General features: G+C 46.2%; 2 protein-coding genes across 2 annotated transcripts in view; one reads left to right on the forward strand and one right to left on the reverse strand.

Moving 5' to 3' along the window:
- CCSER1 (coiled-coil serine rich protein 1) overlaps window positions 1–26,683 on the forward strand; it is a 2,474,954-nt gene that overhangs the window by 2,161,094 nt on the left and 287,177 nt on the right. The window lies entirely within an intron of this gene.
- LOC147728034 (uncharacterized) lies at window positions 13,021–18,190 on the reverse strand. The gene is made up of 2 exons (XM_086963223.1): window positions 17,449–18,190; window positions 13,021–13,951 (listed from the first exon to the last, which is right to left on the reverse strand). Exons 1-2 carry the CDS (start codon window positions 18,188–18,190, stop codon window positions 13,350–13,352), a joined length of 1,344 nt encoding a protein of 447 aa, XP_086819349.1. The 3' UTR covers window positions 13,021–13,349.

A 26,683-nucleotide genomic window follows, 5' to 3' on the forward strand; every position in this document is an offset into this window, starting at 1 on the left:
ACTCGGCTCCCATTGCTTTGGCCTTGGATAAGAGGATTACACACTTTAGATAACCCCTGCTCACCCCCTTGGTAGCTTGGCATGAGCAGACAGGCTTATCCCAAAGACAATGTGCAAAGTAACACACAGTAACACAAATGGACACCACACCAGCTTAGAAAAATAAAGAATCTTTATCTAAACCAAACAAAACCAAAACAACCAAAAATCCAGAATACATGCATCAAGATATCACTTTAAAAAAAGTTACTTGCAAAATTGAACTGTAGCAACAAAATAGCTCCAGCTGGTGCTATTACCACTTCGTGAAAGCCACAAATTCTAAGTACAGCGCTGACCGCGAGGTACGGGGGCAGGCTATGGAGTCACACAGACCCTCAAACAAAGGTATCTTGGAAACTATGTCAACAGACAATGCACAGCATTGTGGAGGTGAAGGATTGGTGCCAAGGCAAAGCCCGCTAGTTTCTATGGTGAGGTGAGGTGTCGAGTCCGTGAGGAGGCGAGGTGTCGGATCCTGGACAGGGAAGTTATGCGATTTCGGCAGTGACGCATCAGTTCAGGTGAGGCAATGTGACGTCAAAGAGTTTGTGAAGTTACCCTTGTCGATTATTGGCTCCGTGAGAACAGAAAGCTGGCAATGGCGATGACGGTGTCAGTGTGAGCCCTGGGGTTAAAAAGGCCAATAACTGCAGGGGCATTGAAGGGTGCCGGAGATGCGGTGCAGGGGGGACGGTGCATCATGCACTTCACGAGCGGTGCCCACAGCCATGGTGCCAGTCGCAGCCTCACTGGCAGCATTGTTGATGGTGTCAGAGGTGTTCTTCTTGCTTTGCAGCACCAACCACAGAATTCTCAGGGCCCAGGAACTGGAATTGGTGCCCTTTCAATACAGAAGTCCACAGAGGATTGAAATCTCTGGGGTTTAAGGTCCATTATATATAACCCGATTTCTCATTGTTCTCTGTGTGTCAAGGGTCTCTGAGCCCAGCCAAACAAGTTCTGCCCTCTCTGGCCCAGTTTCACTATTGGAGGTGGAAACAGCATTGTGCAAAGGAGACCCAGCCTATTCAGGTGCTAGTGAAACTCCTCCCACTACTCTAAATGCAGACCAGGTCTTTTCGGCCCAGCTATGAGGCACCTAGGAAAGGCAGGGCACACCTCAACCCACCCTTGGGACTGTCTAGAGTGAATGCACATCCCCAGCTCCAGTCACTTCAAAAACCCGACGCTGAAAACGCAACAAGCAGAGGCACACAGAATAGTCAAGTAAGAAAACACTCACTTTTTAAAAGTGGCATTTTCATACACAGGATTGAAAAGCACAGTTACTAAAAGATGTGTTACTAAATTCTGAGTTCAGAGAGCCTAAACTTCATTTCTCCTTCTTGTCCCAATGGAAAGCTGCACTTGTAAGATGTTACAGTGCAGCTCCTATGTTAACCTATGGGACAGACAGCCTTCCAGTAGTGATAAACAAAATACACATTATTTCATTATCAGGTCATGTAAAACACACTTGTACATGTGCTACCTTTCACATACACTGCACCCGGCCCTTGGGGGTACCTTGGACCTATCTTAAGGGTGACTTACATGTAAGAAAATGGAAGGTTAGGGCCTGGAAAGTGGGTGCGCTTGACAGGTCAAAATGCAGATACTACAGTGGTAGGTCTGAGACACATTTCTAGGGCTACTAATGTGGGTGGTACAACCAGTTCGGAAGCCCACTAATAGCATATGATTTACAGGCCCTGGCACACACAGTGCACTTTATAAAGCACTTACCAGTGAATCAAATATATCAATCATGGCTAACCAATCATCATAATTTACACAGAGAGCATATGCACTTTAGACTGATTAGCAGTGGTAAAGTGCCCAGAGTCTTATAGTCAACAAAAACAGGGCAGGAAAAAAGGAGAAAGAAGCAAAAAGTTTGGGGATACCCCTGCAAAAAGGGCCAATTCCAACAGCCAACATAGGACATATAGTGTAGGGAGATTTGACTACAGCACACTATAGACACTCTACCCACGGAATGTAAAATTAATGGAAGCACCAAAAACCTAAACCAGAACAATTGTTGCCAAGATATATGACAGTGATGGCAGTGATCAATCAAATTTACGTACTGTAATTAATGTTGTGGGGTTCATGATTAAGTTGCACGTAAAAAAGGCATATTTTAGACATCATATTATGTTAACAGCTGCACATGATATAATATGTCATTTATGTGTCTACAAATGAATTGTGTCGCAAGTCATGCCTCTATGTCCATGATTAAATGAACTTAATAGTGTTCCCAATATGCGTTCATGTCATGTGACCAAGGCCGCTGTGTTCAGCCGAAACACATAATGGTGGGCAATTAAACAATCATTGCAAAACTGCACGAGTTGTCTGCTTCAGTATTTTGGAGTAATGGGATTGCTGGAGAATATATATATTCGGTATGCAGTAACTAGTTATAGTTAGGACTATGTTTCCATAGGAAATGCATTTTTTGACTTGCCTAGATCTTTGATGCCATTTCAACAATCTTCATGACATTTTCAAAACAAAGTGCCCTCTGGATTCTTGTCGGGCAGGGAACATTTTGGAGCATCAAGCAGGAACCGAGAAAAAGGGGGTGGCAAAAAAAGTGTTTTTTCCAATGTTAATTCCCCTATAGAATTTAGTTGCAACTACAGCCCAAACCGCTGGATGGAATTACACCAAATTTGCAGAAAGGTAGCTCTTGGCCCAGAAGGAACTGTTTATTGGTGTAAAACTATTCAGTAGTTTCGGAGAAATGAAAAAAAACAAAACATTTTATATATAGGGGCATGGATCCGCCGAGGATCTGACAGCACCGGTGCTGAAAATTGGCTGACAATACTTCAACCAGAAGGCGTAGGCAGCCATCTTAGGACTCGGCTTCAGCTGAGTTCCACAAAAAATGTTTAAAAGAAAGAATAGGGAGCAGGGCTAGAATACTCTGACCCCCTAACTGTGGTCCTAGGGTTACTCTGTGACCCCGACTAGACCAAAAAGCCTTAAAAAAATGTAGCAAGAATACTATGGACCCTTGGATCCATGGTAAATTTCACAAAAAAGCCTTATAGCTCTCGGGGTGGATGGGGCTGGTTCCAAGGGGCATGCAGATTTTTTTTAAAAAGGAGGGGGGTCCAAGGAGCCCCCCTCCTTGGGCTTAAGTATGCCCTGGGGACCACCACCTCTCAGGGGCTTAATTTTATTAATGAGGGGTGTGCTCAGATGCCCCCCCCGAGACTCAGGAACTGCCATCTCCCAGGGCTCTAAATAAACTAATTGGGGGACCGCACAGACTCACCTGAGCCACAGGGAGCACCACCTCCCTGGGGCTGAATACAAAAAAATATGGTGGCCTCGTGGACCCCCCCAAGCCTCTGGGACCACCACATCCCCGAGACTATGACTAAATTGACTGGAGGTCCATGCATACCCCCGATCTACGGGGACCACCTCCTCCCAGGGACTAAGTTAAATAAGAAGTAGGGGGTCGCACGGACCCGCGTGCCCTGGGGACTACCACTTCCAAGGGGCTTTCCTTTTTAAAAAAAAGAAGGAAGCATGCAGCCCCACTCCTATGCCGTTTTTGGCCCCGGGTACCAGAGCCTCCCCGGGCAGCCCATGCAAACAGAAGGAAGTGGGCTGTGCAGCACCCCTCCTCGAGTCATACATGGCCCTGAGACCACCCCTGAGCACCATCTCCTGCTATGTCCTCGGTTTGCCAATGGCTGTAAGGGTGGTAGTAACTGTTAGAGTGGCAGTATGGGTGAGTGTGCACTTATGTCAGTGACTGTATAGGTGAGTGAGTACATGTTTTAGTGTCTGTATGACTAAGTGAGTGGGTGCGTGAGTACCTGTATGAGTGAGTGAGTGGTTGTGTTAGTGGCTGTATGGGTGAGTGACTCAGTGTCTGTATGTCTATATGACTGGGTGTGGGGGTGGCCATATTGGTGAATAAGTGGTTATATGAGTGGCTGTATGGGTGAGTAAGTGGGTATGTGAGTGGCTGTATGGGTGAATAAGTGGGTGTCTGAGTAGCTATAAGGGTGAGTGAGTGGCTGTATTGGTGAGTGAGTGGGTGTTTGAGTGAATAGGTGTATGGGTGGTTCTGTGGGCAGGTGAGTGGCTAAATCAGTTGCTGAGTGGCTGTGTGAGTGGCTATATGTGTGGGTGAGTGGGGGCGTGAGTGGCTATATGAGTGAGTGAGTACATATACAACTGGCTGAATGGGTGAGTGCTTGGCTGTTTGAGTGTGTATTTGGTTAAGTGAGTTGCTGTTTAAGTGGCTGTATTGGAGAGTGATGTTTGTGTGAATGTCTGCATGTGTGAGTGTATGTCTGTGTTCAGAGGTTGTTTGCCTGAGTGAATAACTGTGTAAGTGGTTGTATTGTTGAATAAGTAGGTGTGTGAGCAGCTGTATGGGTGAATGAGTGGCTGTGTGAGTGCCTGTATAGGTGAGTGGCGTGGGTGAGTGAGTGACTCTATGGTTGAGTGAGTTGTTGTATGGGTATGTGAATGGGAATATGAGTGGTTCTCTGGGTGTGTGAGTGGGTGTATGAGAGGTTGTGTGAGGTCGTGAGTGGGTGTGTGAGTGGTTCTGTAGATGATGTCATCAATGATGTTATTTGAGATGTCATGAGTAATGTTACTGACCATGTCATGTGTGATGTAATATGCTAGGTCAAAAGCTGTGCGTTGTGGGGGTGTAAGTTATAGTTAGCTCAGCTGCTGAATTGTACTGTTTTTTTAAGAATTAAATCTGAGCCTATAACGTCCTTGTAACCTTTGTTTTTTCCAGTGAATATATATACATATATATGCTTCTGTCAATAACTTAACTACTAAATCATAGTACAACACTTGGAATGTTCACATTTCATACATGCATTTTCTGTGCCCATCAGGCACATCTGGCCATCTTCTAATCGGATAATATAAATATCCAGTGCATATGTATGTTAGGAAAAGGCTTCTTTTAGTATGTTAGTCTGATATTGTCCCCATCCGATATAGACACAGATCACAATTGATCAGGTACACTTCAGCTTCTCAAAAATAACTCTCTCCTGTCCTTTGAATCCCACACTGTGCTCTAGCTTTTGAGCAGAAGTATGGAAATTAATTTTCCATCGAAGAAAGAGGTTACATACCTTTGATGTTAAATATGGGATGTTGATGTTCCTCAAGTACTATGACTTCCTTTCCACAATAAGGAATGAGAGAGATCCGATGAAGGCATGGAGAAGACAGGCGAAAAATAATTTTCACTTTTTGGTTTGAAGGTTCAAATCTTCAACTGAACAGGCCATGGGATTCCTCTAATACCCATGAAGTTACCTTTCCACATCATTTAGGTTCATAAGATGGCATACAACAGCCATATCAGGGGTGATTCCCTGCACCTCCATGTGTCATCTTTAGCAATATATAAACAGTATAGAAATAATATAACCCCTCACCAAATGAAATAATTTCAGCACATTGAAGTGCAAGCCCTCTCAGAAAAGATGCATTTATATAATTTAGTTGCATGAAAGAGAGAATGGGAGATCCAGTCCTCTTGCCAATATAATTTTCCCTTCTCTTCCCTTGCCTTCCCTTCCCTTCTCTTTCGCTTTTCCACTCCTATTTTTTTATTGTCTTAACCACATCCCACTTGTTTGAAATTATCAATTATCAGTTATAATTTCATCTACCCTCACCTTGTCCAACCTATCTAACAAGAAATCCCTTCTCTACAAAAAATGTTACTACCAAAGAGTTTAATTTGGATATATAAATTTCAACAAATATAGTTATCACGTACATTTTTACACTGCACATATAAAGAGAGAGGTTATGGCATCTTATATTATCTTATTCTCTCTGCATTTATTGATTTTATATCCCCTCTCTCTTGCCCCCCTTAATTTCTCTTTCTTTCCTATCCTGTACTTTTGCTACCTTTTTTCTTATTCTTCTTTTCGCTCTCCACTTCCACCTACTTTCTCCTTCCTTTTTAAAAAAAATGTTTTATTGAGTTTTTCCCACAGCAAACAGACAGGAGAGAGATACACATTTAAACACATTATTATTACATCATTATTGCATGAGTCATAACAATGATTTCAAGTACCACAATGTATCTAGATCAGATATTCCTTATCAAGAATAAAATAATGAAATACAGCGCAATAGCAAAGAAAACAAAGAAAAGCAGGAAAAGCAGACATATCCCTGCATAATCCTTAGAGCTCCATCCATTTAGCAATTGGTAACCATAATTTATACCCGTACATTTTCCGTCTTATGCCCTTAAATTTGTACAGTGAGGATTCAAGATAATATATTGATAATAATTTTGCTTGACATTTTATAAAGCTTGGTGGTTCCGGGTCAATCCACTGCGATGTAATACAAAATCTATATACAGACATACAGATAAATATAAAGGCTTCTTCTGCAGATGACCATTTATATAACATATTTTCTTCCACACCAAAAATAACTAATTGTGTAGTTATTTTAACACCAATGCCCAAGCTTTGCGTAATATAAAGCTCAATATCCCCAATAAACTTAGAAAGCTTTGGGCATAAGAAAAATACATGGGCAGTATCAGCAGCATATAAATTACATCGATTACAAAACTGCCCCCGCCCTGACTTCCACTTTGTTAATTTAGCTGGTGTATAGTATAGATCAAACCCCGACATATAATGTTGGCTTTGGAGAGATCCATTTAATAACACGGTGGTTGCAATCTCCAAGATTCTATCCAGCTTAACTCTTTCTACACCTAACTTCTCTTGCCATTTCTCTTCGATTACCCAAAGATCATCTTTTTTTAAAAGATCTCCGAGCTCGATGGTATCCCCATATGAATCTTGAGCACATTCTTTCTATTCAAGTGAAATAATGGGAAGATATTAACAAAGGGATAGCCCGAAATATGTACAGAAATTTGGGGAAGATAAGCATTTTCAGAACGTCACTATGCCCAGCAAGCGAGAGTTTTAGATTATCTAATCTCTCTAATTTTTTATTAGAGGTAGTTATTATTGGATCCAAATTGGCAGAGATAATGTTTTCAACATTAGGCATGAGTTTTATACCCAAATATGTAGCCTCTTGTTCAAATTGGATATTTCCTGGTCGGCCGGCTTCAGAATGTATAAATTGCGCCTTGGCAACGTTTAGTTTATAGCCGGAAAGCCGGCCAAATGCCTCTGCAGCCTCTATAACCTTAGGTAATGAACTAGCAATGTCAGATGAAACCACTGCGATATGGTCTGCATACGCACAGGCTTTAGACTCGCTATTTTGAATCTGAACAGATTTAATATCCTGATTTTTCTCTAAAGTCAAAATAAAAGGATCAATATATAAAGGAAAAAGGAGGGGGGAGCTGGGACAACCCTGCCTCATCCCTCTTTCTATCAACACCTTCCCTGATAGTTTACCTGCAATCCGGACGGATGCAGATGGTTTTTTTATATAGCACTTTAATTGCTCTAATTAAGGCCTCAGGGAAGCCCTTCTGTGCCAGGACCGACCACAGAAAGCTCCACGAGACCCTGTCGAACGCTTTTTCAGCATCCAACAGGGCCATGCCAACCGGAGAGTTCTTTGCCTTTGCCCAGTCCAACATTGCGATGATCCGCCGTATGTGGTCCGTGGTTTCCCTATGTTGTATAAAGCCGTGTTGTCTCAATGAAACCAAGCCCAGCATCATATCATTCAACCTATTGGCTATCATCTTTGAGTAAATTTTTCTATCCGAATTTAATTGGGACCCCATTTCAGTATCTTTCTTACCCTTCTTTTTAAACACCACTATTGTGGCATTACCCCAAGACTGTGGGGCATTCCCCAAAAAGGCTACTTGACAAATTTCAACCAATTCCACTCTCACACTATCCCTGAATAATCGATAAAATTCCAAGGGGATACTATCTGGGACCATTGCTTTCCCCTGGGCAAGTCCTAATATGCCGCCTCTATTTAATCCCATTCTGGTGGCTCTTGTAAAATGATTTTTTCATTTCGGGTGGCGTCACTGGGATTACTTCACTTAAATACTCTTCAGAAGAAACCTCCCTTATATCATCAGTATATAGTTCCTGGTAAAATCCTTGGAAGGCGGTCAAAATGCCTTCCTTAGTCTCTTGAAGTACCCCCTGCAGATCTCTTACTTTAGTGATATCATTAAAGGCCGCTTTTTCCCTAGCCCTTTTAGCCAATACTCTGCCTGTTTTCTCACCAAATTCATACGCTTCTTCTTTGTATTGAACAAATTGTATGGCTATATTGTCAGCTATATTCGCATAAGCCCTGGACCTTAAGATAGTAAATTCTATCTGCCTTAGATTAAGTACATCTGCTCCCACACCAGCCCTTAATGCCTCTGCCAACTTCTTCTCCGCCATTAGCGTCTGATCAAAATACTGCCGATATTTCAACATACTCTTTTTGCTCTTAAATTTAGAGTAACTTACGGTTTCTCCACGGACCACTGATTTAAAAGTATCCCAGACCATCCCTATAGAGGCAGAGCCTTTATTGAACTCGAAAAATTCTTGTATCTTATTGGCCAGAAACTGACAGTATTCCTCGTCCATCATCAGTTTTCTATCAAACGACCACAGCTGAGGCTCTACCCTCTCTTCCTGATCAACATCGAGCTCCAATATCAGTGGATTATGATCAGAGACCAATTTAGGATGAATCTCTATGTTTACTCCGGCCATAAGTGTAGTTGTGATAAAAAAGTAGTCTAAACGCACAAATTTTGCATGAGGGGCAGAGTAAAATGTAAATCCATCGTCCTGAGGATACTTTAAATTCCAAACATCATATAGGCCATGGTCCAAGATCAAAGCCCGAAGTGCCTTAAAAACCAGTCTCTTTCTTCCTTTATAGACATAATTAGATCTAACATCCACAGTTGCTTCCAGATTTATATTAATTTCTCCACACAGTACCATAGGCAATGTCCATTGAGCTAATTCAAGATTTAACAGATTAAATAGCTCAGCATCATCTAAATTTGGTCCATAGACATTACACAGTGTAAACTTCATGTGTCCCAGTTTAATCACTGATATAGCCCAGCGACCCCATTTGTCTGCCGCAGCCTTAAGGCTGATTCTAATCCCCCTTCTTTTCAAAATCGCAACTCCTCTTTTCATACCCGTCTGTTTAGAGCAGACTACCAATTCCATGCCCATTGTTTTTAAAAACCCTCTATTATGCCATGGCACATGTGTTTCTTGTAAGCATAATATGTCTATCTATAATATCTGCACTAGTTTCCCCAAGACCTGTCGCTTTTTAGGGTCATTGAGGCCAGAAACATTTAGAGAACAAATCTTAAATTTTCCTAAACGATGCCATGTCTGATAACTATTTCCACTATAATCTGCCAACACTTATGATGATTATCAAAAACATTAAAAAAAAGACTAAGTATTTGTACTTCTTTTCTAAATAAATCTAACATTCTTTCCTGCTGCTTATTACTTTTTTGCATTAATTCCCTCCGGTCTGCTGTTGTTTCCCCCCCACCACCAAACCCCCATGACCCCCCCTTACCCACCCAATCGACAACCTCCCTTCCTACCCTCCCTCCCCCACCACCCCTTCCTATGAGGTCCAGGGACCATCCGTCCCTGCTTTAAATGGGTTGCCGTGTTCCTCCCCCCAGCTCCGGGACCAAGAGCAAACAAACACATGTTACACAGCCACTAAAAAAGACCAAACAGTAAGTACTTAATATGAACGCTTGTACCCCCAGAAAGAGGAGAAAAAGACTCAGGACTATTAGATCATAGAACGTTAAACATAAGACCCACCCTATAAGGGGAAAAAAAACAAAGAATCAACATTTTTTTTCTTAATATCAGATCCCCCATTGGGATGACGACTTCTTAAACCTGTATCATTCCAATGTGTCCAAGAATTATTTGGCCTGTATTTTAGACAAAAAGAATTTTGCCTGGCCTTTGAACATGACCTTCAGTTTAGCCGGGTTCTGTAGATAGACCACTGCCCCTTTTTCTGAAAATCTGGGATCAATTGACGAAGATGCCATCGTTTTGAGACAGTGGCCTGGCAAAAATCAAGCCTGACGAAAAAACTGCAGTCCTTGGCTAGTGCTTTCTTGTCTGGTCATGCTAGTGCAAAAATATTATTGAAGCAGACAAGTATGGCTCTAGGGAGAATCTGCTCTCCTTGACGAGGTTTTTTAACTGTAAACGGGAACCGGTGGGCCCTTTGAATCTCCTTAGACCATACACAAGCAGTCAAGTCGGGAAATGCTTCTTCCAACAATTCCGCAATAAACTTGCAAACATCAGACCCTTCTTTTTTTTTCAGGAACCCCCAAAAATCTTACATTATTCCTGCGGGCCTGGTTTTCCATTTGCGACAGCTTATGACTCAGATCATCACAATGAGCCTTGATGGCCTCAATCTAGTTTTTTTTGTGCGTTAGCTTGATCTTCAAGGACTGATATTCGGGCCTCTGCTTCCGTGACTCTGTCAGCTGTTTCAGTCCCAATTTTAATTACTCGTCTCACAGCATTTTTTACCTTACTGCATGTGGCCTGCATTCGAGCATTCTCCGCTTTGCTTTCATTTCTATGGGTCATCATAGTCTCGTATATAGTAGCTAAGGTTATTTCCTGCTGAGGTCCAATAGCTGGTTGAGACAGTGTTACTTGTGTCTGAGTATGATTTGCCTCTTTTACACCCCCCGTTGTTGCTAAAGCTTTCATTCCCTGCGCATTCCCCACAGGAGAGGTGACGTTGCCTTGCTGAGACCTTTTTTTCCTTTGGCGCTTGACTGTAGTGGCAGTAGTATTTAGAGAGGTCTTAAATCACCTTTAGAACTGCTCATTTCACTGTATTCATCCCAGTTTGGGCTAACATTCGACCCTTCTTCCTGAGAGGCCTCAGACAGTGAGTAAAAATGTTCACCGGTTTCATTTATCACTGCGCCACCCTGCATATGGTCACGTGTAGAAAATGAGTCCTTTACAATGGCTAAATTATCTTGTTCACCCCTTACTGTATCGTCTATGTGCAAAAAAGCTCCATCTTCCGTAATACACCTCTCTGGCTCACACTCACTCCAGTTAGAAAGACATTGGTCCGTATCTATATTTAAATCAGCAATTTGGGCCACAACTTTCGATATTTCAGCTATGGGTGCCTCCATTAACGTTTGAGCACTAAGAGGTACTTCCACTACAGTTGCAGTGCTTTCATTATCCCTCTCGAGCGTTCCCGTCAAATGTGTCTCTGCTACCATCGCAGTCGAAGAAATAATGTTGTGAGCATTCTGCTGCTCAAACATAGCAGGGAGGGTCTGTGCTCCTTGCCTGGCTACACGCATTGCAGGTCCCGCTTTCCCCTGGCTTTCACCACCCTTTTTTGAGATTAAAGTCACAGTATCATTCATTTCTGTAATTTCTGAGGAATTCTCACCAGCCACAGTAGTGTCCGAAGGTGTAGCACCAGCCAGGTTCTTGCGACTTTCGTTTGCCGATTGTTCTTTATTCTTCCCACTGCGAGTAGTAACTTTTGGTGTCTCACTGGCCTTCACCGGTCCCTTCGGGGGCATTTTTTTCTCCCGCCTTGCTGCTCGTCCTCGGCCACGGACTACACCAAAACGATGGCAAAACAGAAATATTGGCAGCCACCGGGAAGTGGCTTTGTTTTGCGGGAGAAACAACGGTCCAAACATTAGCACGCCACTAGTAGCAACCTGTATCTGGTAAATGCTGTGAACGTTGGGAGGGAGGGCGAGGGGTGGGAGAAAAGCAGACCAAAAGTTGTTTGTGTGTGTAAAAGGCCGCTTTATTAAGACACAGGTGCACATTACAAATACAAACCTTGGCAACGCCTTACAAAACTAAACCTCACTAAATAAATAAATAACTACAAACTTCAGCCCCCCGGACCCTCCCCCACCCCTAAAACATTTGAGCCCTCCCCCTCCCAACAATACATCAATAAACAATATAACAGCATTATAACATTACGTCATCAATAAAACATTACATCATCAATAAAACATTTCGTCATTGATCAAACATACGTCAACGTTAAAACTTTATTCGTCAAACCACAATTGCAATAACAACGGTCAGGTCCTCCATAACCATAAACCCTGCCTGACCCTGCACTCCTGCAGCTACCCCCCTCACAAAACTGAACGGTCAAACCATGACCAACCTACCCCAGCACTTGTCAAAGAAATACTTGAACTAATACTCAACCCGTAACCTGCCTAAAACCGTAACGATACACAAAAACACCGCACAGCACCTGTGTCTAGCGACAGATACAAATACAAGAAGAAACACCCTGCACACCGGTGGCCCACAAAACAGCCTTTTTCTTAAAAAGAAAAAATTGGAACAAAAAATACCAAAAATGGGAAAAAACTAGGCCGCGAGGGGAAAAAAGAAATTAATGCAAAAAGAGGGAGGGAGGGTGGGACAAAAAAGCTACAAGCCCTCCTAGCCACCAGGTCACCAAACCTAAAATGGTGGCTGGGAGGCAGTGATAGGGGGATTTATAATTGGGCTATTCTGGTCCTACTAGACCAGCCCAAATCTAGAACCTTCTGGCTGCTTCTACTGTAAAACCCCTCGCAGCCCTCCCAAACCGCCCGGGGGAGGGGACCTCCCGGCGGTCGGCTCCCTCCCCCAAGCCCCCCTTGGGAGGGAGGGCGAGGGGTGGGAGAAAAGCAGACCAAAAGTTGTTTGTGTGTGTAAAAGGCCGCTTTATTAAGACACAGGTGCACATTACAAATACAAACCTTGGCAACGCCTTACAAAACTAAACCTCACTAAATAAATAAATAACTACAAACTTCAGCCCCCCGGACCCTCCCCCACCCCTAAAACATTTGAGCCCTCCCCCTCCCAACAATACATCAATAAACAATATAACAGCATTATAACATTACGTCATCAATAAAACATTACATCATCAATAAAACATTTCGTCATTGATCAAACATACGTCAACGTTAAAACTTTATTCGTCAAACCACAATTGCAATAACAACGGTCAGGTCCTCCATAACCATAAACCCTGCCTGACCCTGCACTCCTGCAGCTACCCCCCTCACAAAACTGAACGGTCAAACCATGACCAACCTACCCCAGCACTTGTCAAAGAAATACTTGAACTAATACTCAACCCGTAACCTGCCTAAAACCGTAACGATACACAAAAACACCGCCACCCAGAAAGGTAGGCGGGGAAGACACGCCTCCCTTTCTGCCCCCCAACCGCGAAGCGAAAGAGAAACAAGAAAATCAACGCTGCATAGCCAATGCCCGGGATAAGACCTCACGGAGCTCCAACAAGTAAAGATCCATGCCCACACGGGACAAATGAACCCCATCATCCCTAAAAAACTCAACAGACTCAAACTTAATGTCCCTGTGTGAAATTCTGCTGAAACCAAGGCTCCTACAGCAACGAGACACCTCTGAATTAACCTTCTTCCTAGCCCGATCGACAGCCCTGGGGTTCACAGCACCTCTCCATATCCTACGGGGAATCAACTCTGTCCAAAAAACATGGCACCCAGCCCACATGTCCTTAATAAGGCCTAAATCACGTTTCATAGCTCGTAGCAAAACTACACCTTTTGTAGCACAAAGGTCATTTTCTCCCAAATGAATAACTAAAATATCTGGGCATAAACCGCCCACCATGTTGTTGTTCAAACAAGGGATTAACTCTCTCCAGAGCATCCCGCCTTTACCCTTCCAGAGTACGTTAAACATTCGGTCATTGAAACCAAGTAGATCTCCAAAATAACTCTTCGCTGCCTGGACTCTGGCCCACTTGACAAAGGAATGCCCCACTATCCAGACCGTTACCACCGAGGAGCGAGGCCCAGCAACGGATCCTGAAAAAGAAAAAAGAGTTAGAATCATGTGAAGGAGGACGACGCCTGCGCCTCCTCAGCAGAGCTCCTCACATAACGCTGGAAGCAGTTGGAAGACCAGCGCCCCAAACGCATAATATCCCTCTCGGACCAACCTCTATTAAAAGCCTCAGTGGCTGCACCTATTCGAAAAGAGTGAGTACCATAAAGATTGCCATCAAGACCTATGTGTTGTAAAGCTTTGCGCAAAACCATTCGCAATTGATAAGTTGTTACAGGGTTGCCATTGATATGTCGGAAAACAAGGGCTTCATCCCCACCCCCACATAATGAACGCCAGCGCTGCGCCAGCATTAGAGGGCAAGTAAGCTTCGGAGCACGTGCCTGCAACCACACACCTTTCCCCTTACCTGTCTGATCAGTTTTAGAACTGGCCAACCAGACGTGAACTCCCTCATCATAACAAAAAACGTCCTTCCAAAACAATCCACACTTATATTTTGACCCCAGCAACTCTGATACTCTGAAGGCTCCAAAAAACATGAACACCATCAGCATAGAGAAAACACATGCCTCAAAATCATCCGAACAAACTAAAGGCAAAACTGTGATTAATCTGGCAAGAACTTGCCAAGATAGGGGGGCTCTGGATCTACCAACGTGCCCTTGTTCCCTGGCCCAACCCTCCAGCATCCTCCTACCAAGTTCCCCCGCTGATGGAGGATAGCCCCACAACAACTTCCCCATGAAAGCAATCCCCGCCAGTTTCCCAGCAATGGTTACTTTGGTTAAACCCTTATCCATGAGGTCCAGTATGAAATTAACAACATCATCTGACCGACGCGACAGATCCTCCCTTCTGACAGCACCAGATTCCAAGAATTCCTTCCATGCCAGGGAATACGCAGAACGCGTAGACACAGACAAAGAACCTACCACCAATTGTATGACCCGACCTCGCCGACGTGCCACAGATGACTCGGCATCGGAGTCGGGGATCTGTCTGCGTCCCTTGCCAGTCCACGGAATCTCCCCCACTGTGAACGAGACAGAGCATCCGCAATGTCATTGTCCACGCCAGGAATGTGTAAGGCACGAAAATGAATATCGTGTTTCAGACAACCCAGAACGAAAACTCTCATAAGTTTCAACACTTGCTCGTCCCTGGCCGATTGGCGATTCACTATCTCCACAACAGCCATGTTATCCACACGAAACAGCACTTTCTTGTGTGCCAATTCCTCCCCCCACAGGGTCAAGGCAACCAATAAAGGGAACATTTCCAGGAAAGTGATGCTACGACCACCATTCAACCATGCATCCGGCCAACGTTCTGCACACCATTTGCCATTCCAAAAGAGCCCAAAACCATCACTGCCAGCAGCATCTGAAAACATTTGTACATCCCACTGAAAGTCAACATCTGCGACCAAGGGAACACCATTGAAAGAATTCAGGAAAAACTTCCACATTCTCAAGTCCTCCTTCACTCCAGCAGACAGACGAACACGATGATGAGGCAATTGATGACCTGCTAAAGCCCTGCCCAGTCTTCTACAAAAAGTCCTGCCCGCTCTCACCACTCTGCAGGCAAAATTCAAATGTCCCAAAAGCACTTGAATCTCTTTCACCAACACTTTTCTCTTTGCCAACATCACATCCAGTAATTCAACCATGTTGACTCTTTTGTCCTCAGGCAGACGAGCTGACATAACCACCGAATCTATTTCAATACCCAAAAAGGAGAGGACAGTGGCAGGGCCCATTGTTTTCTCGGGAGCCAAAGGGACTCCCAGATCCTCCATGAGCCCTTGGAATGTGTCCAGAGCTTTCTGGCACTCCGCGGAGCCCGGGGATCCGACAAAGAAAAAATCATCGAGATAGTGTGTTACAAGTGAATGACCGGACTGATGGGAAAAATACCATTGCAGAAAAGTACTAAAACACTCAAACAAAGCACATGATATGGAGCAGCCCATTGGCAGAGCCTTGTCCACGTACCAGTTACCAGCAAATTGTATACCTAAAAGGCTCCAATCGTCCGGATGGACAGGCAACAGCCGGAAAGCAGACTTGATGTCACACTTAGCCATCTCCGCGGCTGCGCCCGCAGTCACAACCAGAGACATGGCCACGTCAACCGAAGAATAAGAGACAGACACTGCCTCCGGGTCAATAAAATCGTTAACAGACGACCCTTCAGGCCATGACAAGTGTTGAATCAATCTAAACTGTCCCGGCTCCTTCTTCGGGACAACTCCAATTAGTGAAACAATTAAGTTAAGGATCGGCCAATCGTGAAACGGGCCAGCCATCCTCCCTTCATGTACTTCCTTATTAAGTTTTTCTTGTACTATTGTGGCATGTTCAGAAGCTGATTTTAAATTGGCAGACCACCTACGTTCCCGAGAGCCCAGGTAACCTAGTCGGAAACCAAACTGAAAACCTTCCAATAGTGTAAGTTTTGCTGACTCTTCTTCGTAACCCTGCAATGCAATGCGCAGCCTCTCCAATTTAACTGGTGTACGAGCCCTTGGACCCAGCACCCTTAGCACCTCTGTATCCCCTTCCCCCTGAAAACTGTGAGTTCGTACTGGAAGTTCCTGAACCCGTTTGCTTCCCTTTGGGGCTCTCAGAGGGTTGATTGTCCCAACATTTGGACAACGGATGTTTCCTACCACAACCTGAGCACTCATGTTTAAATTTACAATATTCTCTGATGCAGGAGCCCCTGTTAAATTCCCAACAGAAACCAGACCCCGATTGCATGGTTGCATTGACCCCCACCCCTCCCCGGGTGGGCTTCCCCTGAAAGGGCCGGTAAACTAATGGCAAACCACTGGCCGTGAAAATAGTCTTCCCCCCTGACGCTGACCCCATTGTATGTTGCCACAAATCATTATCCAGCTCCCCCCACTTAGCCTCAGGATCCCAAGCCATCCTGGCCCTAAATTCCTCATCATACTGAGACCAAGCAAAACCACCCCCGGTGATCTGTGCCTTACGAATGACGTCCATGTATTTAAAAAGGGACACGCTGCGCTCAGGGAACTTTTCGCAATATACACTGGCATAAATCAAGAATGCCGCTGTCCAGTTTTCAATATTCAAAGGTACTCTAGGCCGTTTAGCCAATTCAAATTCCTCCTCTTTAGATCCCTCTTTAGACCGGACTTCCCGGTGCAGTAACTTAAGGAGTTCCACATACTCACCATTCCAAATGCGTTCCTTGGTGCTTAACATTAAATGAGCCCCTAAAGGTTTCGTAACTCCCATATAAGGCAATTTTTTGATCTTTAACTCCTTACTGGCCACTGGCTCTTTAACTTTGCTGGAAGCACCAGCTATAACACCACTTTCAACTTTGTTTGTAACATCTACCACATCATCAGTACCAACAGCCGTGTCTTGTACATAACGACCTTTGACCAAACGGCTAACACCAACATCTATTTCTGTGTCACCACCAGTACCCACAGACACCATCATAGGTTTGGCCTGTGTGGCTGATTGCTCACCTGGCAACAGAGAGACCACTCTCGATGGCTCCGCCCGTGGCGCCGAAGTCAATGCATCCGGTCTGCGAGGCGCCCTACCCGATGGGCCGTGCTCTCTTCTCCTTTGCACTGTACTCTGGACCACTGGAGCCTGTAACACACTATGAGAAGAATGAGAGGGCACCCCCCCCTCTGTATCCCGCAGTTCACCCTCTTCAGGACTCTCTTCATCGTAGTCCAACACCGCTGAATCCACACTGGTATGAAACAACTCACCACGGGTCTTACCCAACCCGGTATCAACAACTTTACATTTCAAAGATTTTTGAACTCCATGAGGGGGAGCAGGCTGTACACGCCTGTACCTCCCCGCGTGTTGACTCTGCAGCTCCATAGCCGCCGGCAAGGCCTGCCACCTATACCTGCTACTCGTTGGGGCCAGCGGGGTCACGCCAGACCCTCGTGTGCTGGCCGCGGCGGGATCCCTCGGTGGAACAGAGAGGGCCGCGCTAGGCATTCTCGTTGCTTCCCCTTGGCGAAAGTGGACTGGACCGCGCCCTGCCAAGTCTGGACCTCCGCTCCTATTCCTATCCTGGAAAGAAAAAGTTTGGACTGGTGTGCTAGGGTCCCTGAATACAACACCTGACACAGACCTTGACCTCTGTAAATTAGCATCCACAATCGTCCCCTGAAACCTCTCCAAAGAACGCCCCCTAATACAACTTCTCAAAGGCACTCCCCTAATCGGAGAGTCGCCTACCATCTCATCATCGTCACTCTCATCCAAGTTACCGCCCGCTGCCGCCGACGAAGAAGCCTGAAGAGGGGCCCCCGCACCCCCCCCGTGGCCCTCAACATCCTTGTGAAAACCGCGCTGTGCCAAACCTGCCGTACCGAAATGCTCCCATCCAGGAGAACCCAACATGATGTAAGGACCTCTAGCATCCCCTTGAATAGGCCCCCCACTCACCTGCTTGGAAATCCCCCCCCGCTCCAAAAACTTACTCGAGGCACCCACAGCCCCTGAATACCTCACATCAGGATGAGAAAACCTCACAAAATCATCCACACCAGCCCTTCCCAGTTCCCCCAACCCTGGGCCCTGCGCAGGACCGGACCCACGACTCTCACAATGAAAGGCTCCAATACCCCCTTGAGACACCCTCCTGCCATCGCTCTGCAAATGGTCACTCCCCTCCTGAAAACCAGGAAACATAAAACTCCCTGACCGAGGACAATCCTGGACCAAAACAGCACCAGGCGTAAAACTACTTTCACCCATCTGTGCCCACTCACCCTCTCCCCTGGAACCCCCTCCAACAGACAAAGCAGCACCCACAGAGGAACCAGGTGTAGAGAACAATAACGGGCTGCCCACATTACTGCCCAAAACCCCATGCGGAGAACCAACATCATGTGTAAGAACAACCTGGCCAGCCTGAAGCTCCAAACCAACATGCCTTCCCATCCCCTCTGATACAGACTGACTTGAAACCCTAAGATCAGACACATTGATTCCTGGTACAGAAGAGGTTAACAACCTGTCAACGCTTGCATCAGCATTAAACTGTGTTTCTGCCACAAAACGCTGAGAAACATTCAAATCTTGCCTCACGTGTTGCTGAGCTGTTTCAAGCCGACTTTCCAATTGAACAGAGCCCCTGCGCCCCCCTCGCGCAGGCACAACCATTTCAGGCTCCACGCGGCGCTCCCCAATGGGGTCAGAAGCGGAGCGCTTCTTACCCCCTCTACGCCCCCCCCTCCCCCGCTTGGCCGCTAACACCACCTCTGAAGCGAACGCTTCAACTTCTAAACCGTGTCCCACCTGTTCCGCCAAGGAAAACGCACTCGCGCCTGCCTCTTCTCCCGGCTGAATGAGGGCCTTCCGCCCTGCCACCTGAGGACCTCCCGCCCCAGCCTGCAAAGCCGGTCGGACTGCCGGAGCCTGACGCGCGTCCACCACACCAGCAACAGGAGCGCCCACCGCTACCGGGGCTTCCCCATCCCCCGCCAAAACACGCGCCTGCAAGGAAGGGGCCGGCTTCCTCGTACGGGACCGGCCCCTTTCACTTACCTGGCCTGCACGCCTCTTCTTAGGCGAAGAACACGCCAAAACCGCAGCGGACACTCCGGCGGAGGCCTGACGCTGGGGGCGCGCCGGCCCCCCTCCCACCAACAAATCCATGCGACCTGCTTCCGACAGCAGTCGCATGGCCTCCAAAACGCGGTAGTCTTCCATCTCGGAATTAAAGCGCCAAAGTAAACGAACAAGGATAGCTAAAATTACCGAAATACCTGACAATAATCTCTATAAAACGCTAACAGACAAAAAAGCTACAAGCCCTCCTAGCCACCAGGTCACCAAACCTAAAATGGTGGCTGGGAGGCAGTGATAGGGGGATTTATAATTGGGCTATTCTGGTCCTACTAGACCAGCCCAAATCTAGAACCTTCTGGCTGCTTCTACTGTAAAACCCCTCGCAGCCCTCCCAAACCGCCCGGGGGAGGGGACCTCCCGGCGGTCGGCTCCCTCCCCCAAGCCCCCCTTGTCGAACGCTGCTCCCAAACGCCTCACTCGATACACGCCCACAGCTCAGGTGCAGCCGAGTCCGGCGCGAACCCTCGTTGATTCACGTAATAGCCCAGCAATGGCGGTCAGTCCTTCCAGTTTCCAGTTTCTTTTCCTTTTTATTCAAATAAAAAGCATAATGGGAGTTTTCCACTGAGACGAAGCAGAGCGCAGCCGTTTTCAGCAACCATAGTAAAAGATAGCACACCACTCCGCTCCTACAGCGCCGCTTGATCTCAGAGACTAGGAGAGAGGACAGAGCTGCTCACACAGCCCACTCCACGACAGCCATATTGCATATTATATTGCTTTTTTTACTTTCTCCTTCCAATGCCTTTTCCCCATGTTCTCCCTTCTGTCTTTCTTTTCATTCCTTTCACGCCTTCCAGCTTTTCTTACTTTTTTCTGTTTTCTCATCTCCCCTCTCTTCCATACCTGCCCCTTTCCCTTTCCCCTTGTACTCTTTTCTCTTATTTCATCTGTTCCGCCCCTCAACCATCCTTTATTCTAATTGTCCTTTTTCTATCATTTTCTCTTTTTATTGTTTTGTTTACCTACTCATCCTAATTTTAACTTATCCTTTCCTTTATACCATTTTATGTTCTTGCCCTTTTCCCTCCCCTTCCACTCCTTTATAATTAAGATTGTCTCCATTGTTTTCATCCTCTTTCATTTCCTTTGGTTTGTAATGTCTCCTCTTTTGTCACTCTCCTTTTCTTCTCTCCTTCTATTGTATTCCTTTGTTCACTCTTTTTGCCATTAACTATTCCTCCCCTTTCTTACTTTTTTCCCAACTGTATTCCTCCTGCCCTGTTTACTTCTTTTCCCTTTTCCAATCTATTTTTCCATTTTTCCTTTCCAACACTCGTTTTTCCTTCTGTCTGTTCTATTTTTTCTTCCTTACCCTTTGCTGCTCATTGCCTGTCCGAAAGTGTCTGCACCCAGATCAAAGTAAATGCAATGTGTGAACACAAAATGGGTGACAATAATACAAATCTCTCTCCCTTCAGTAAAATAATATCTTTTATTAATTTTGTAAATAAATCAAGATATTGAAAGGGAATTTAATTGCACCCATCGTCCCCCTCAATAAAAATATGTGTTGTAATTATGTTTAGGCTGTATGCACAAATGAAATGAGTAGCGATAGTCCATTGAAGTCTGGCCCTCTTTCTAATCCCAAATCCTTTTTAGGTCTTGCGTGGGTGTGGCAGCAAAGCTGCCCCGCCCTGCGAGATATCTTGTAAACAAAAAGGGACTCTAAGCCCCGCCCCTCCTTTCCATTGGGTAGCGTCAGCGTTCATGGTAAATGCTGGCTTTCCAATGGAAAGGAGTGTTTTCAGGTGCCACAATGTCCGCTTTTCAGACAGCCCCTACGGACATGATGGCGTGGTTTACGACTGTCTGTAGTAAGTAACTTTCTTATCAGTGGAGGCGTGTTTTACAGCGAGTCTACGGAGTGTCTTGTTCACGCTGCCGACACGCGCCAGACAGCTCTCTGATTGGTTGGTGACTACCAAATAAGCACTGTGATTGGTGGACCTTCTCAACTACTCACAGAGCTTACTAGCGTGTGCAGGCAGCGCAAACCAGACACGCTGGTGACTCGCTGTCCCATGGGCGTGTCGATCTTCAGCCTTCCTTTCCACCCAACCCGTCCGGGCTCTCCTTCCCAGCATCTGCCGGGAGGAGGTTCCTCCCCCTCACTCTAGTGCTATTTGGTTACACAATAGCGTTGGTAACGCCGACCCGCTCGCCCAAAGCAGAGAGAGGAGCATCTGTGCGCCGCGCTTGGTATTGTAAGTTTTTTGTGCTGTAACTTTCCTTTCAGCCGCAACAGAGCGCACAGACACCAAGATGTTCCACTGAACTGCTGTGCTCTCTTAAACACAAACTTTTATTTTTTTCTGCCTCCCTCCCGCCGCTGCCATTGCACAAGCTGGTTAAGTGAAGGATGTGGAGTAGTTGGGTGAGTAATGCAGCGAGGGCAGAGCTCAGTTCTCGAGGCCCTGCCCACTCTGCTGGAGCTCCGCCAGCCCTGCTGCTCAGTGAGGCGGTAGCAATACCAGTGCAAGACACGGCGAAGGCAGCGCAAGCCGGGAGCAGCGGGGTGCTGGGGTTTCAGAACCGGGACTGCAGGAGCTGCAGCTGGGGAAGTCGGCCGTGGCTCATGGACCTGAGCCATGGGCAACATGGCGCACAAGACCCTGCCAGTTGAGGGGCAGGGCGGGCAGAGTGACACATGTGGGTGCCCCCTGGTCACTGGTGTACCAGATCCCACGGGACAGGAGCACGCATGGGGCCTGAGTGCCCGGGCAGGCCTGTTTTATCCGGGGTACCTACGTGCTACCGGCAGACCCTTAACCAACCCAGGATGTGGAGCGTCCTGCCCTCCGTGAAAGATGCACCAGTGGCTTCTCCTACCCAAGCAGTCTGAACAGGGTGCGACCCTAGGCTTCTAGGGATGTTTGAACTCGCCTAGTCCTTCAGTGTGCGAGCCGGAGTCGTCTTCCGCCATCTATTTTGCATGTCCTAGTCGTGACTATACCCCCTCACTGAAGTCTGTAGCACGGGGTGTCTTTTATAGTACATTTAGAATAGTTTGGAGTGTCAGCCTTGGTCCTCTCCTCTCCAAAGCTCTGAGTGAACAGTATACTCTTGGGCAGGGCTCGCACGTCAGTTTCGGTTTTGCGTGACTATTTTATGTTCACTGTGCTCCAATGGTGTGTTGAGTGATATATTGTAATGTTTTTATTTACATGCTAATGCATGAGGCTGCCCTTGCTTCTCCCCCTTTCCTCTGCCCGCAGCCCTCCACCGTCCTGCTCTCCTTCGGCTGTGCTAGGTCATTGCTACTCGCACAGGCTGCTCCTTGCTTACGGCAGCTGTGGTGGCGCCCTGAGCAAAGCCTGGAAGGGGAGTCCGGCAGGGACATGTCCACCTTCACCCCGAGCCCCCAGAGAGAGGTGAGAGAGGGCGGGTGGCTCATCGGAGCATCAAGGGGGAGGAGTGGCAACTGTTGGTTGGGGGGCCCTGGGGCATCAGTGAGATGTCGCTGTATAAGTGCACCTATGGGGCACGCATTAGATCGATGCATGGGGCGGGGGCTGCAGCCTTGCAGGCATATATTCTATGCACCTTGGAAGGACTACTGCAGCTTCGTAGACCGTGGCTGGTTCCGGTCACCCAGCTATGAGGGGAACTGTGCAGTTCTTGAGCACTAGTGCAACACTGGGTGCACTAGAGCAGCTGTGTGTGAGCTGGGGCAACTCGGGAGAGTAAGCCATTGGCGGCACAAGGGGTTGCTAGCACCCGTTGGGATTTACTACTGTTGCAGCTGTGGAGAGCTGGTGCACTCCACGTGAACAGTACTGCACACATGGGGTGTTGTGCAGTTGAAGCACACTGATGCTCCTTCAGGGTGCGATGGCTAATGCAGTTGTCTTTGGAGATTTGTAACATTTCAATGGTGACACAGCTGCACATGTGTTGTAGTGCTAGATTGATGTGTAGTGGAGGTCTGATGCACCCTTGGGAACACTGTTGATGCAGAGAGCATGAACGCTGGTGCAAGAAGAGACTGATGTGGATGTGGGAGAGGCTGTGACGGGCACCAATGCAGCAGAGTGCGGTCCTCGAATTATAGAGCCCCTGATGTAACAGTCAAGGTACACGGGCACTGTGGGGGCACTTCATGGATGCACTAGCATGCAAGCTTGGGTAATTGTGAATAATTGTGCAGTGCTAGCGTGACTGTGTCGGTTGAGGGTCGTTTGGGGAGCAGCAGTGGGTCCCTGGTGCAGCTGTTGTGAGGGTAGTGAATAGGGCTCACACAGCATATGCTCTAGTTTACACGGACGGATTGATGGTGCAGCTTGCGCGGCAGATGTGCATTAATGCAGTTGTGCAAGTCACTGGTTGTGCGGGGGATGGGGGAGGTTCATTAGTGTAGTTGCAAGAGGGTTGGTGGTGACTAGTACCGCTGTCAGGGATGGGTGGACCCTGGTGCAACGGGGCAGATTGTTTTTGTCTAGTACAGCTGTTGTGGGGCGGGAGTCAATGGGGCTGGCTCAGTTGTGTATCTGCTTTGGGGCTGGCTGATCAGGAGTGCATCCTTGAGTTTATGGTGGATCACTGGTGCAACACGGAGGGATCTGCCTTCACTCCTGCAGCTGCAGGAAGCCGAGGTTGACATAAAAAGCTGTGAGCGAACGGGGCATTCTACTTTTAAGTGGATGAATGGTTTACTAGTGCTGCTGCGATGCACTAGTGCATTGGGGAGCCAAAGGTGTTGACTTACTCATCTTCGAGGAGTGTGGCGTGTTTACTGGTGCTGGTTAATGCTCCGTTATTGCAGTTGTTCCTCGGTTAAGGACCCACTGGTGCAGCTGTGAGGTGATAGGTCGAGACCTGGTGATGTTGCGGGCTGCATGTTGGGTATATAGGGGTTCACTGGTGCAGCTGCGAGTAGGAATGTAGTTCACCAGTGCCGTAGTGGGAATGGGTGGTGCAGCTGCGCAACGTATGTTTTTGTGAATGACTTGCGCTGTCTGCCGATTGTTGTACATATGCCTCTGTCCAGGTGAATTTAGTTGTGACCTGCGGTCCCAGGAGGCCCCATGATTAGGAGGTAAAATGGGCTGATCTCATTAAAATCACCTGTCTTACACAATCAACAAATGGGAGCTAGTTTTGTTTTGGTGCCATGACCTATACTTTGTCCCAGTTCGACTTGCGCATTGAGGGACTCGCTCACTAAAGGAAGAACTGATCACTGTTAGTCTCACGCTCCATATCATTTTCTCTCAATCACAAAACTATACATTATCCAGATGTTCCAAATTAGTAAGTGTTTTTTACGTCTTGATAGCACAACTGTCTTCATGATCTATGGTATTCAACTCCTTAACAAGACATATATAGCGTGGGATTTGGCTCTGCCCAGAGCAGTTTTTGACTCTAACCTCATGGTACTGGCTATCAGATTTATCATTTCACCTTCTATGGAGTGCTGGCAATGCAAAATTGCAATGCACGAGGGGCCACTTTACATCTCAAAAATAAACTGAATCATCTCTTATATGCTATTTATGCAGAAAACAATCCTCTTTTTATTATATTTTCGCGGCTGAATGTTTTTTTTAAAGTTGTGGTCAGAAGTTATATTCAAGTTACACAGAAGTATATAAACACAGGTGCACATACACTGGCACATACGAGTCAGCTGCTTAAAACGAAACTATCATTGGCAATCAAAAACATTAAGTCTCGATTCACTGTGGTAATATTTGAAAGCAGAGGCATGCACATTAAAACAAGACCAATTGGCTTTGCTAGTACTTGCTGATTTTGCTGCACAGTTAGCCAAACAGGCATAGTGTCTGTGGTGTCATGGACGCAAGGCTTTTAACACAGGGTAAATTCTTTTTGAGTCACTATTGTGTTCCACTGAAACACCTATATCAGTTTATCTCCATTTTTAGGTCGAGATTGGCAGCGTATGCGCTGCTCTTCAAGACATGCTGTATTCAGGTATGGACTAAAAACTCTGCCCACTCTGCCACCATATTTTTCATTGGCTTGTGTCATTGTCCTTTGTAAATGTTGGCTTCTGATTTATTGAAAGGATTTAGTCCCTAGTTAGTACCTGCCTGTCTTCTGTTGTTACCTCCCATTAAGACTGGTGTTTTACATGTGTCCTAACTCAGGAGCTTCCATTTGAAGTTTAGACAACTATTTTATATTTTATATCTCGATATAGACAGGACTCGCGGGATACCAGCAATGGCGGCCGCTTATATGTATTAGCAGCGTGCCATGCTCTCTTTTAGTGTGGCTGTCCCCCTGCACTCGCAGTACGCCGGCAATGGTGAGCGCTTCTATGTATAACCAGCGTGGCTTGCATGCTTTCACTGCGGCAGCCCCCCAGCACTTGCAGGGCGCCGGCAATGGTGGCCCCTTCTATGTATGACCAGAGCGCCATGCGCGCTTTGACAGTGGCAGTGCACTGTGAGAGTTTGAGCTATTAGCATTGTAAATGACATTTTCTTTTATTTATTTGTTGGTTTTTAAAACATAAATAAAAAGTATGGTCATTTACAGTGCCAATAGCTTAAACTCTCGCAAACGTGAGACCTATTGCATTGCAAATGCTTGTTCTAAGTAGAGACTAAAAAAAAAAAACATTGATTTTTCAGATCTTTTACCTAGAATGGTAGTTTTTTAAAAACTGTTTATAATTTTTTATTTGAAAACTCAGCCATACCTCTTTCTGACCCACCTAATCTCCTGTCCATTGCGGGGTTTGCTTGAAAAACCCTTCTCTGTAGTTTGCATTTTCTAAACCAACGGCATAATTTGAGGTAGCCTGGATATTTTTCATGTCCGGATTCTCAACTAAAATACCTCCTCCAGAATTTCGCTAGTTGCTGATTCTTCACTGTGTCCAACAGGGCCAACATCTCAAACTAACTCACTCACTTCATTGCAATCCTTCAGCAGAATCCTGATACATGGAGCTGCACTTTAGAAACATTAGCAAATGGGTACTGAGGAAACTGGAAACCAAGGTAAACTATGACATCACAAGGGGTCCTACAATTTCGGTCTGTGTGAAAATACACTTTCTCACAATTACTTCCTTTTTAAATCATTATTATGAAAGTAATAATCAAAAAAGTTGAGCTG

Source organism: Lissotriton vulgaris, chromosome 3_1, assembly GCF_964263255.1.
Source record: "Lissotriton vulgaris chromosome 3_1, aLisVul1.2, whole genome shotgun sequence".
Lineage (NCBI taxonomy): Eukaryota > Metazoa > Chordata > Amphibia > Caudata > Salamandridae > Lissotriton > Lissotriton vulgaris.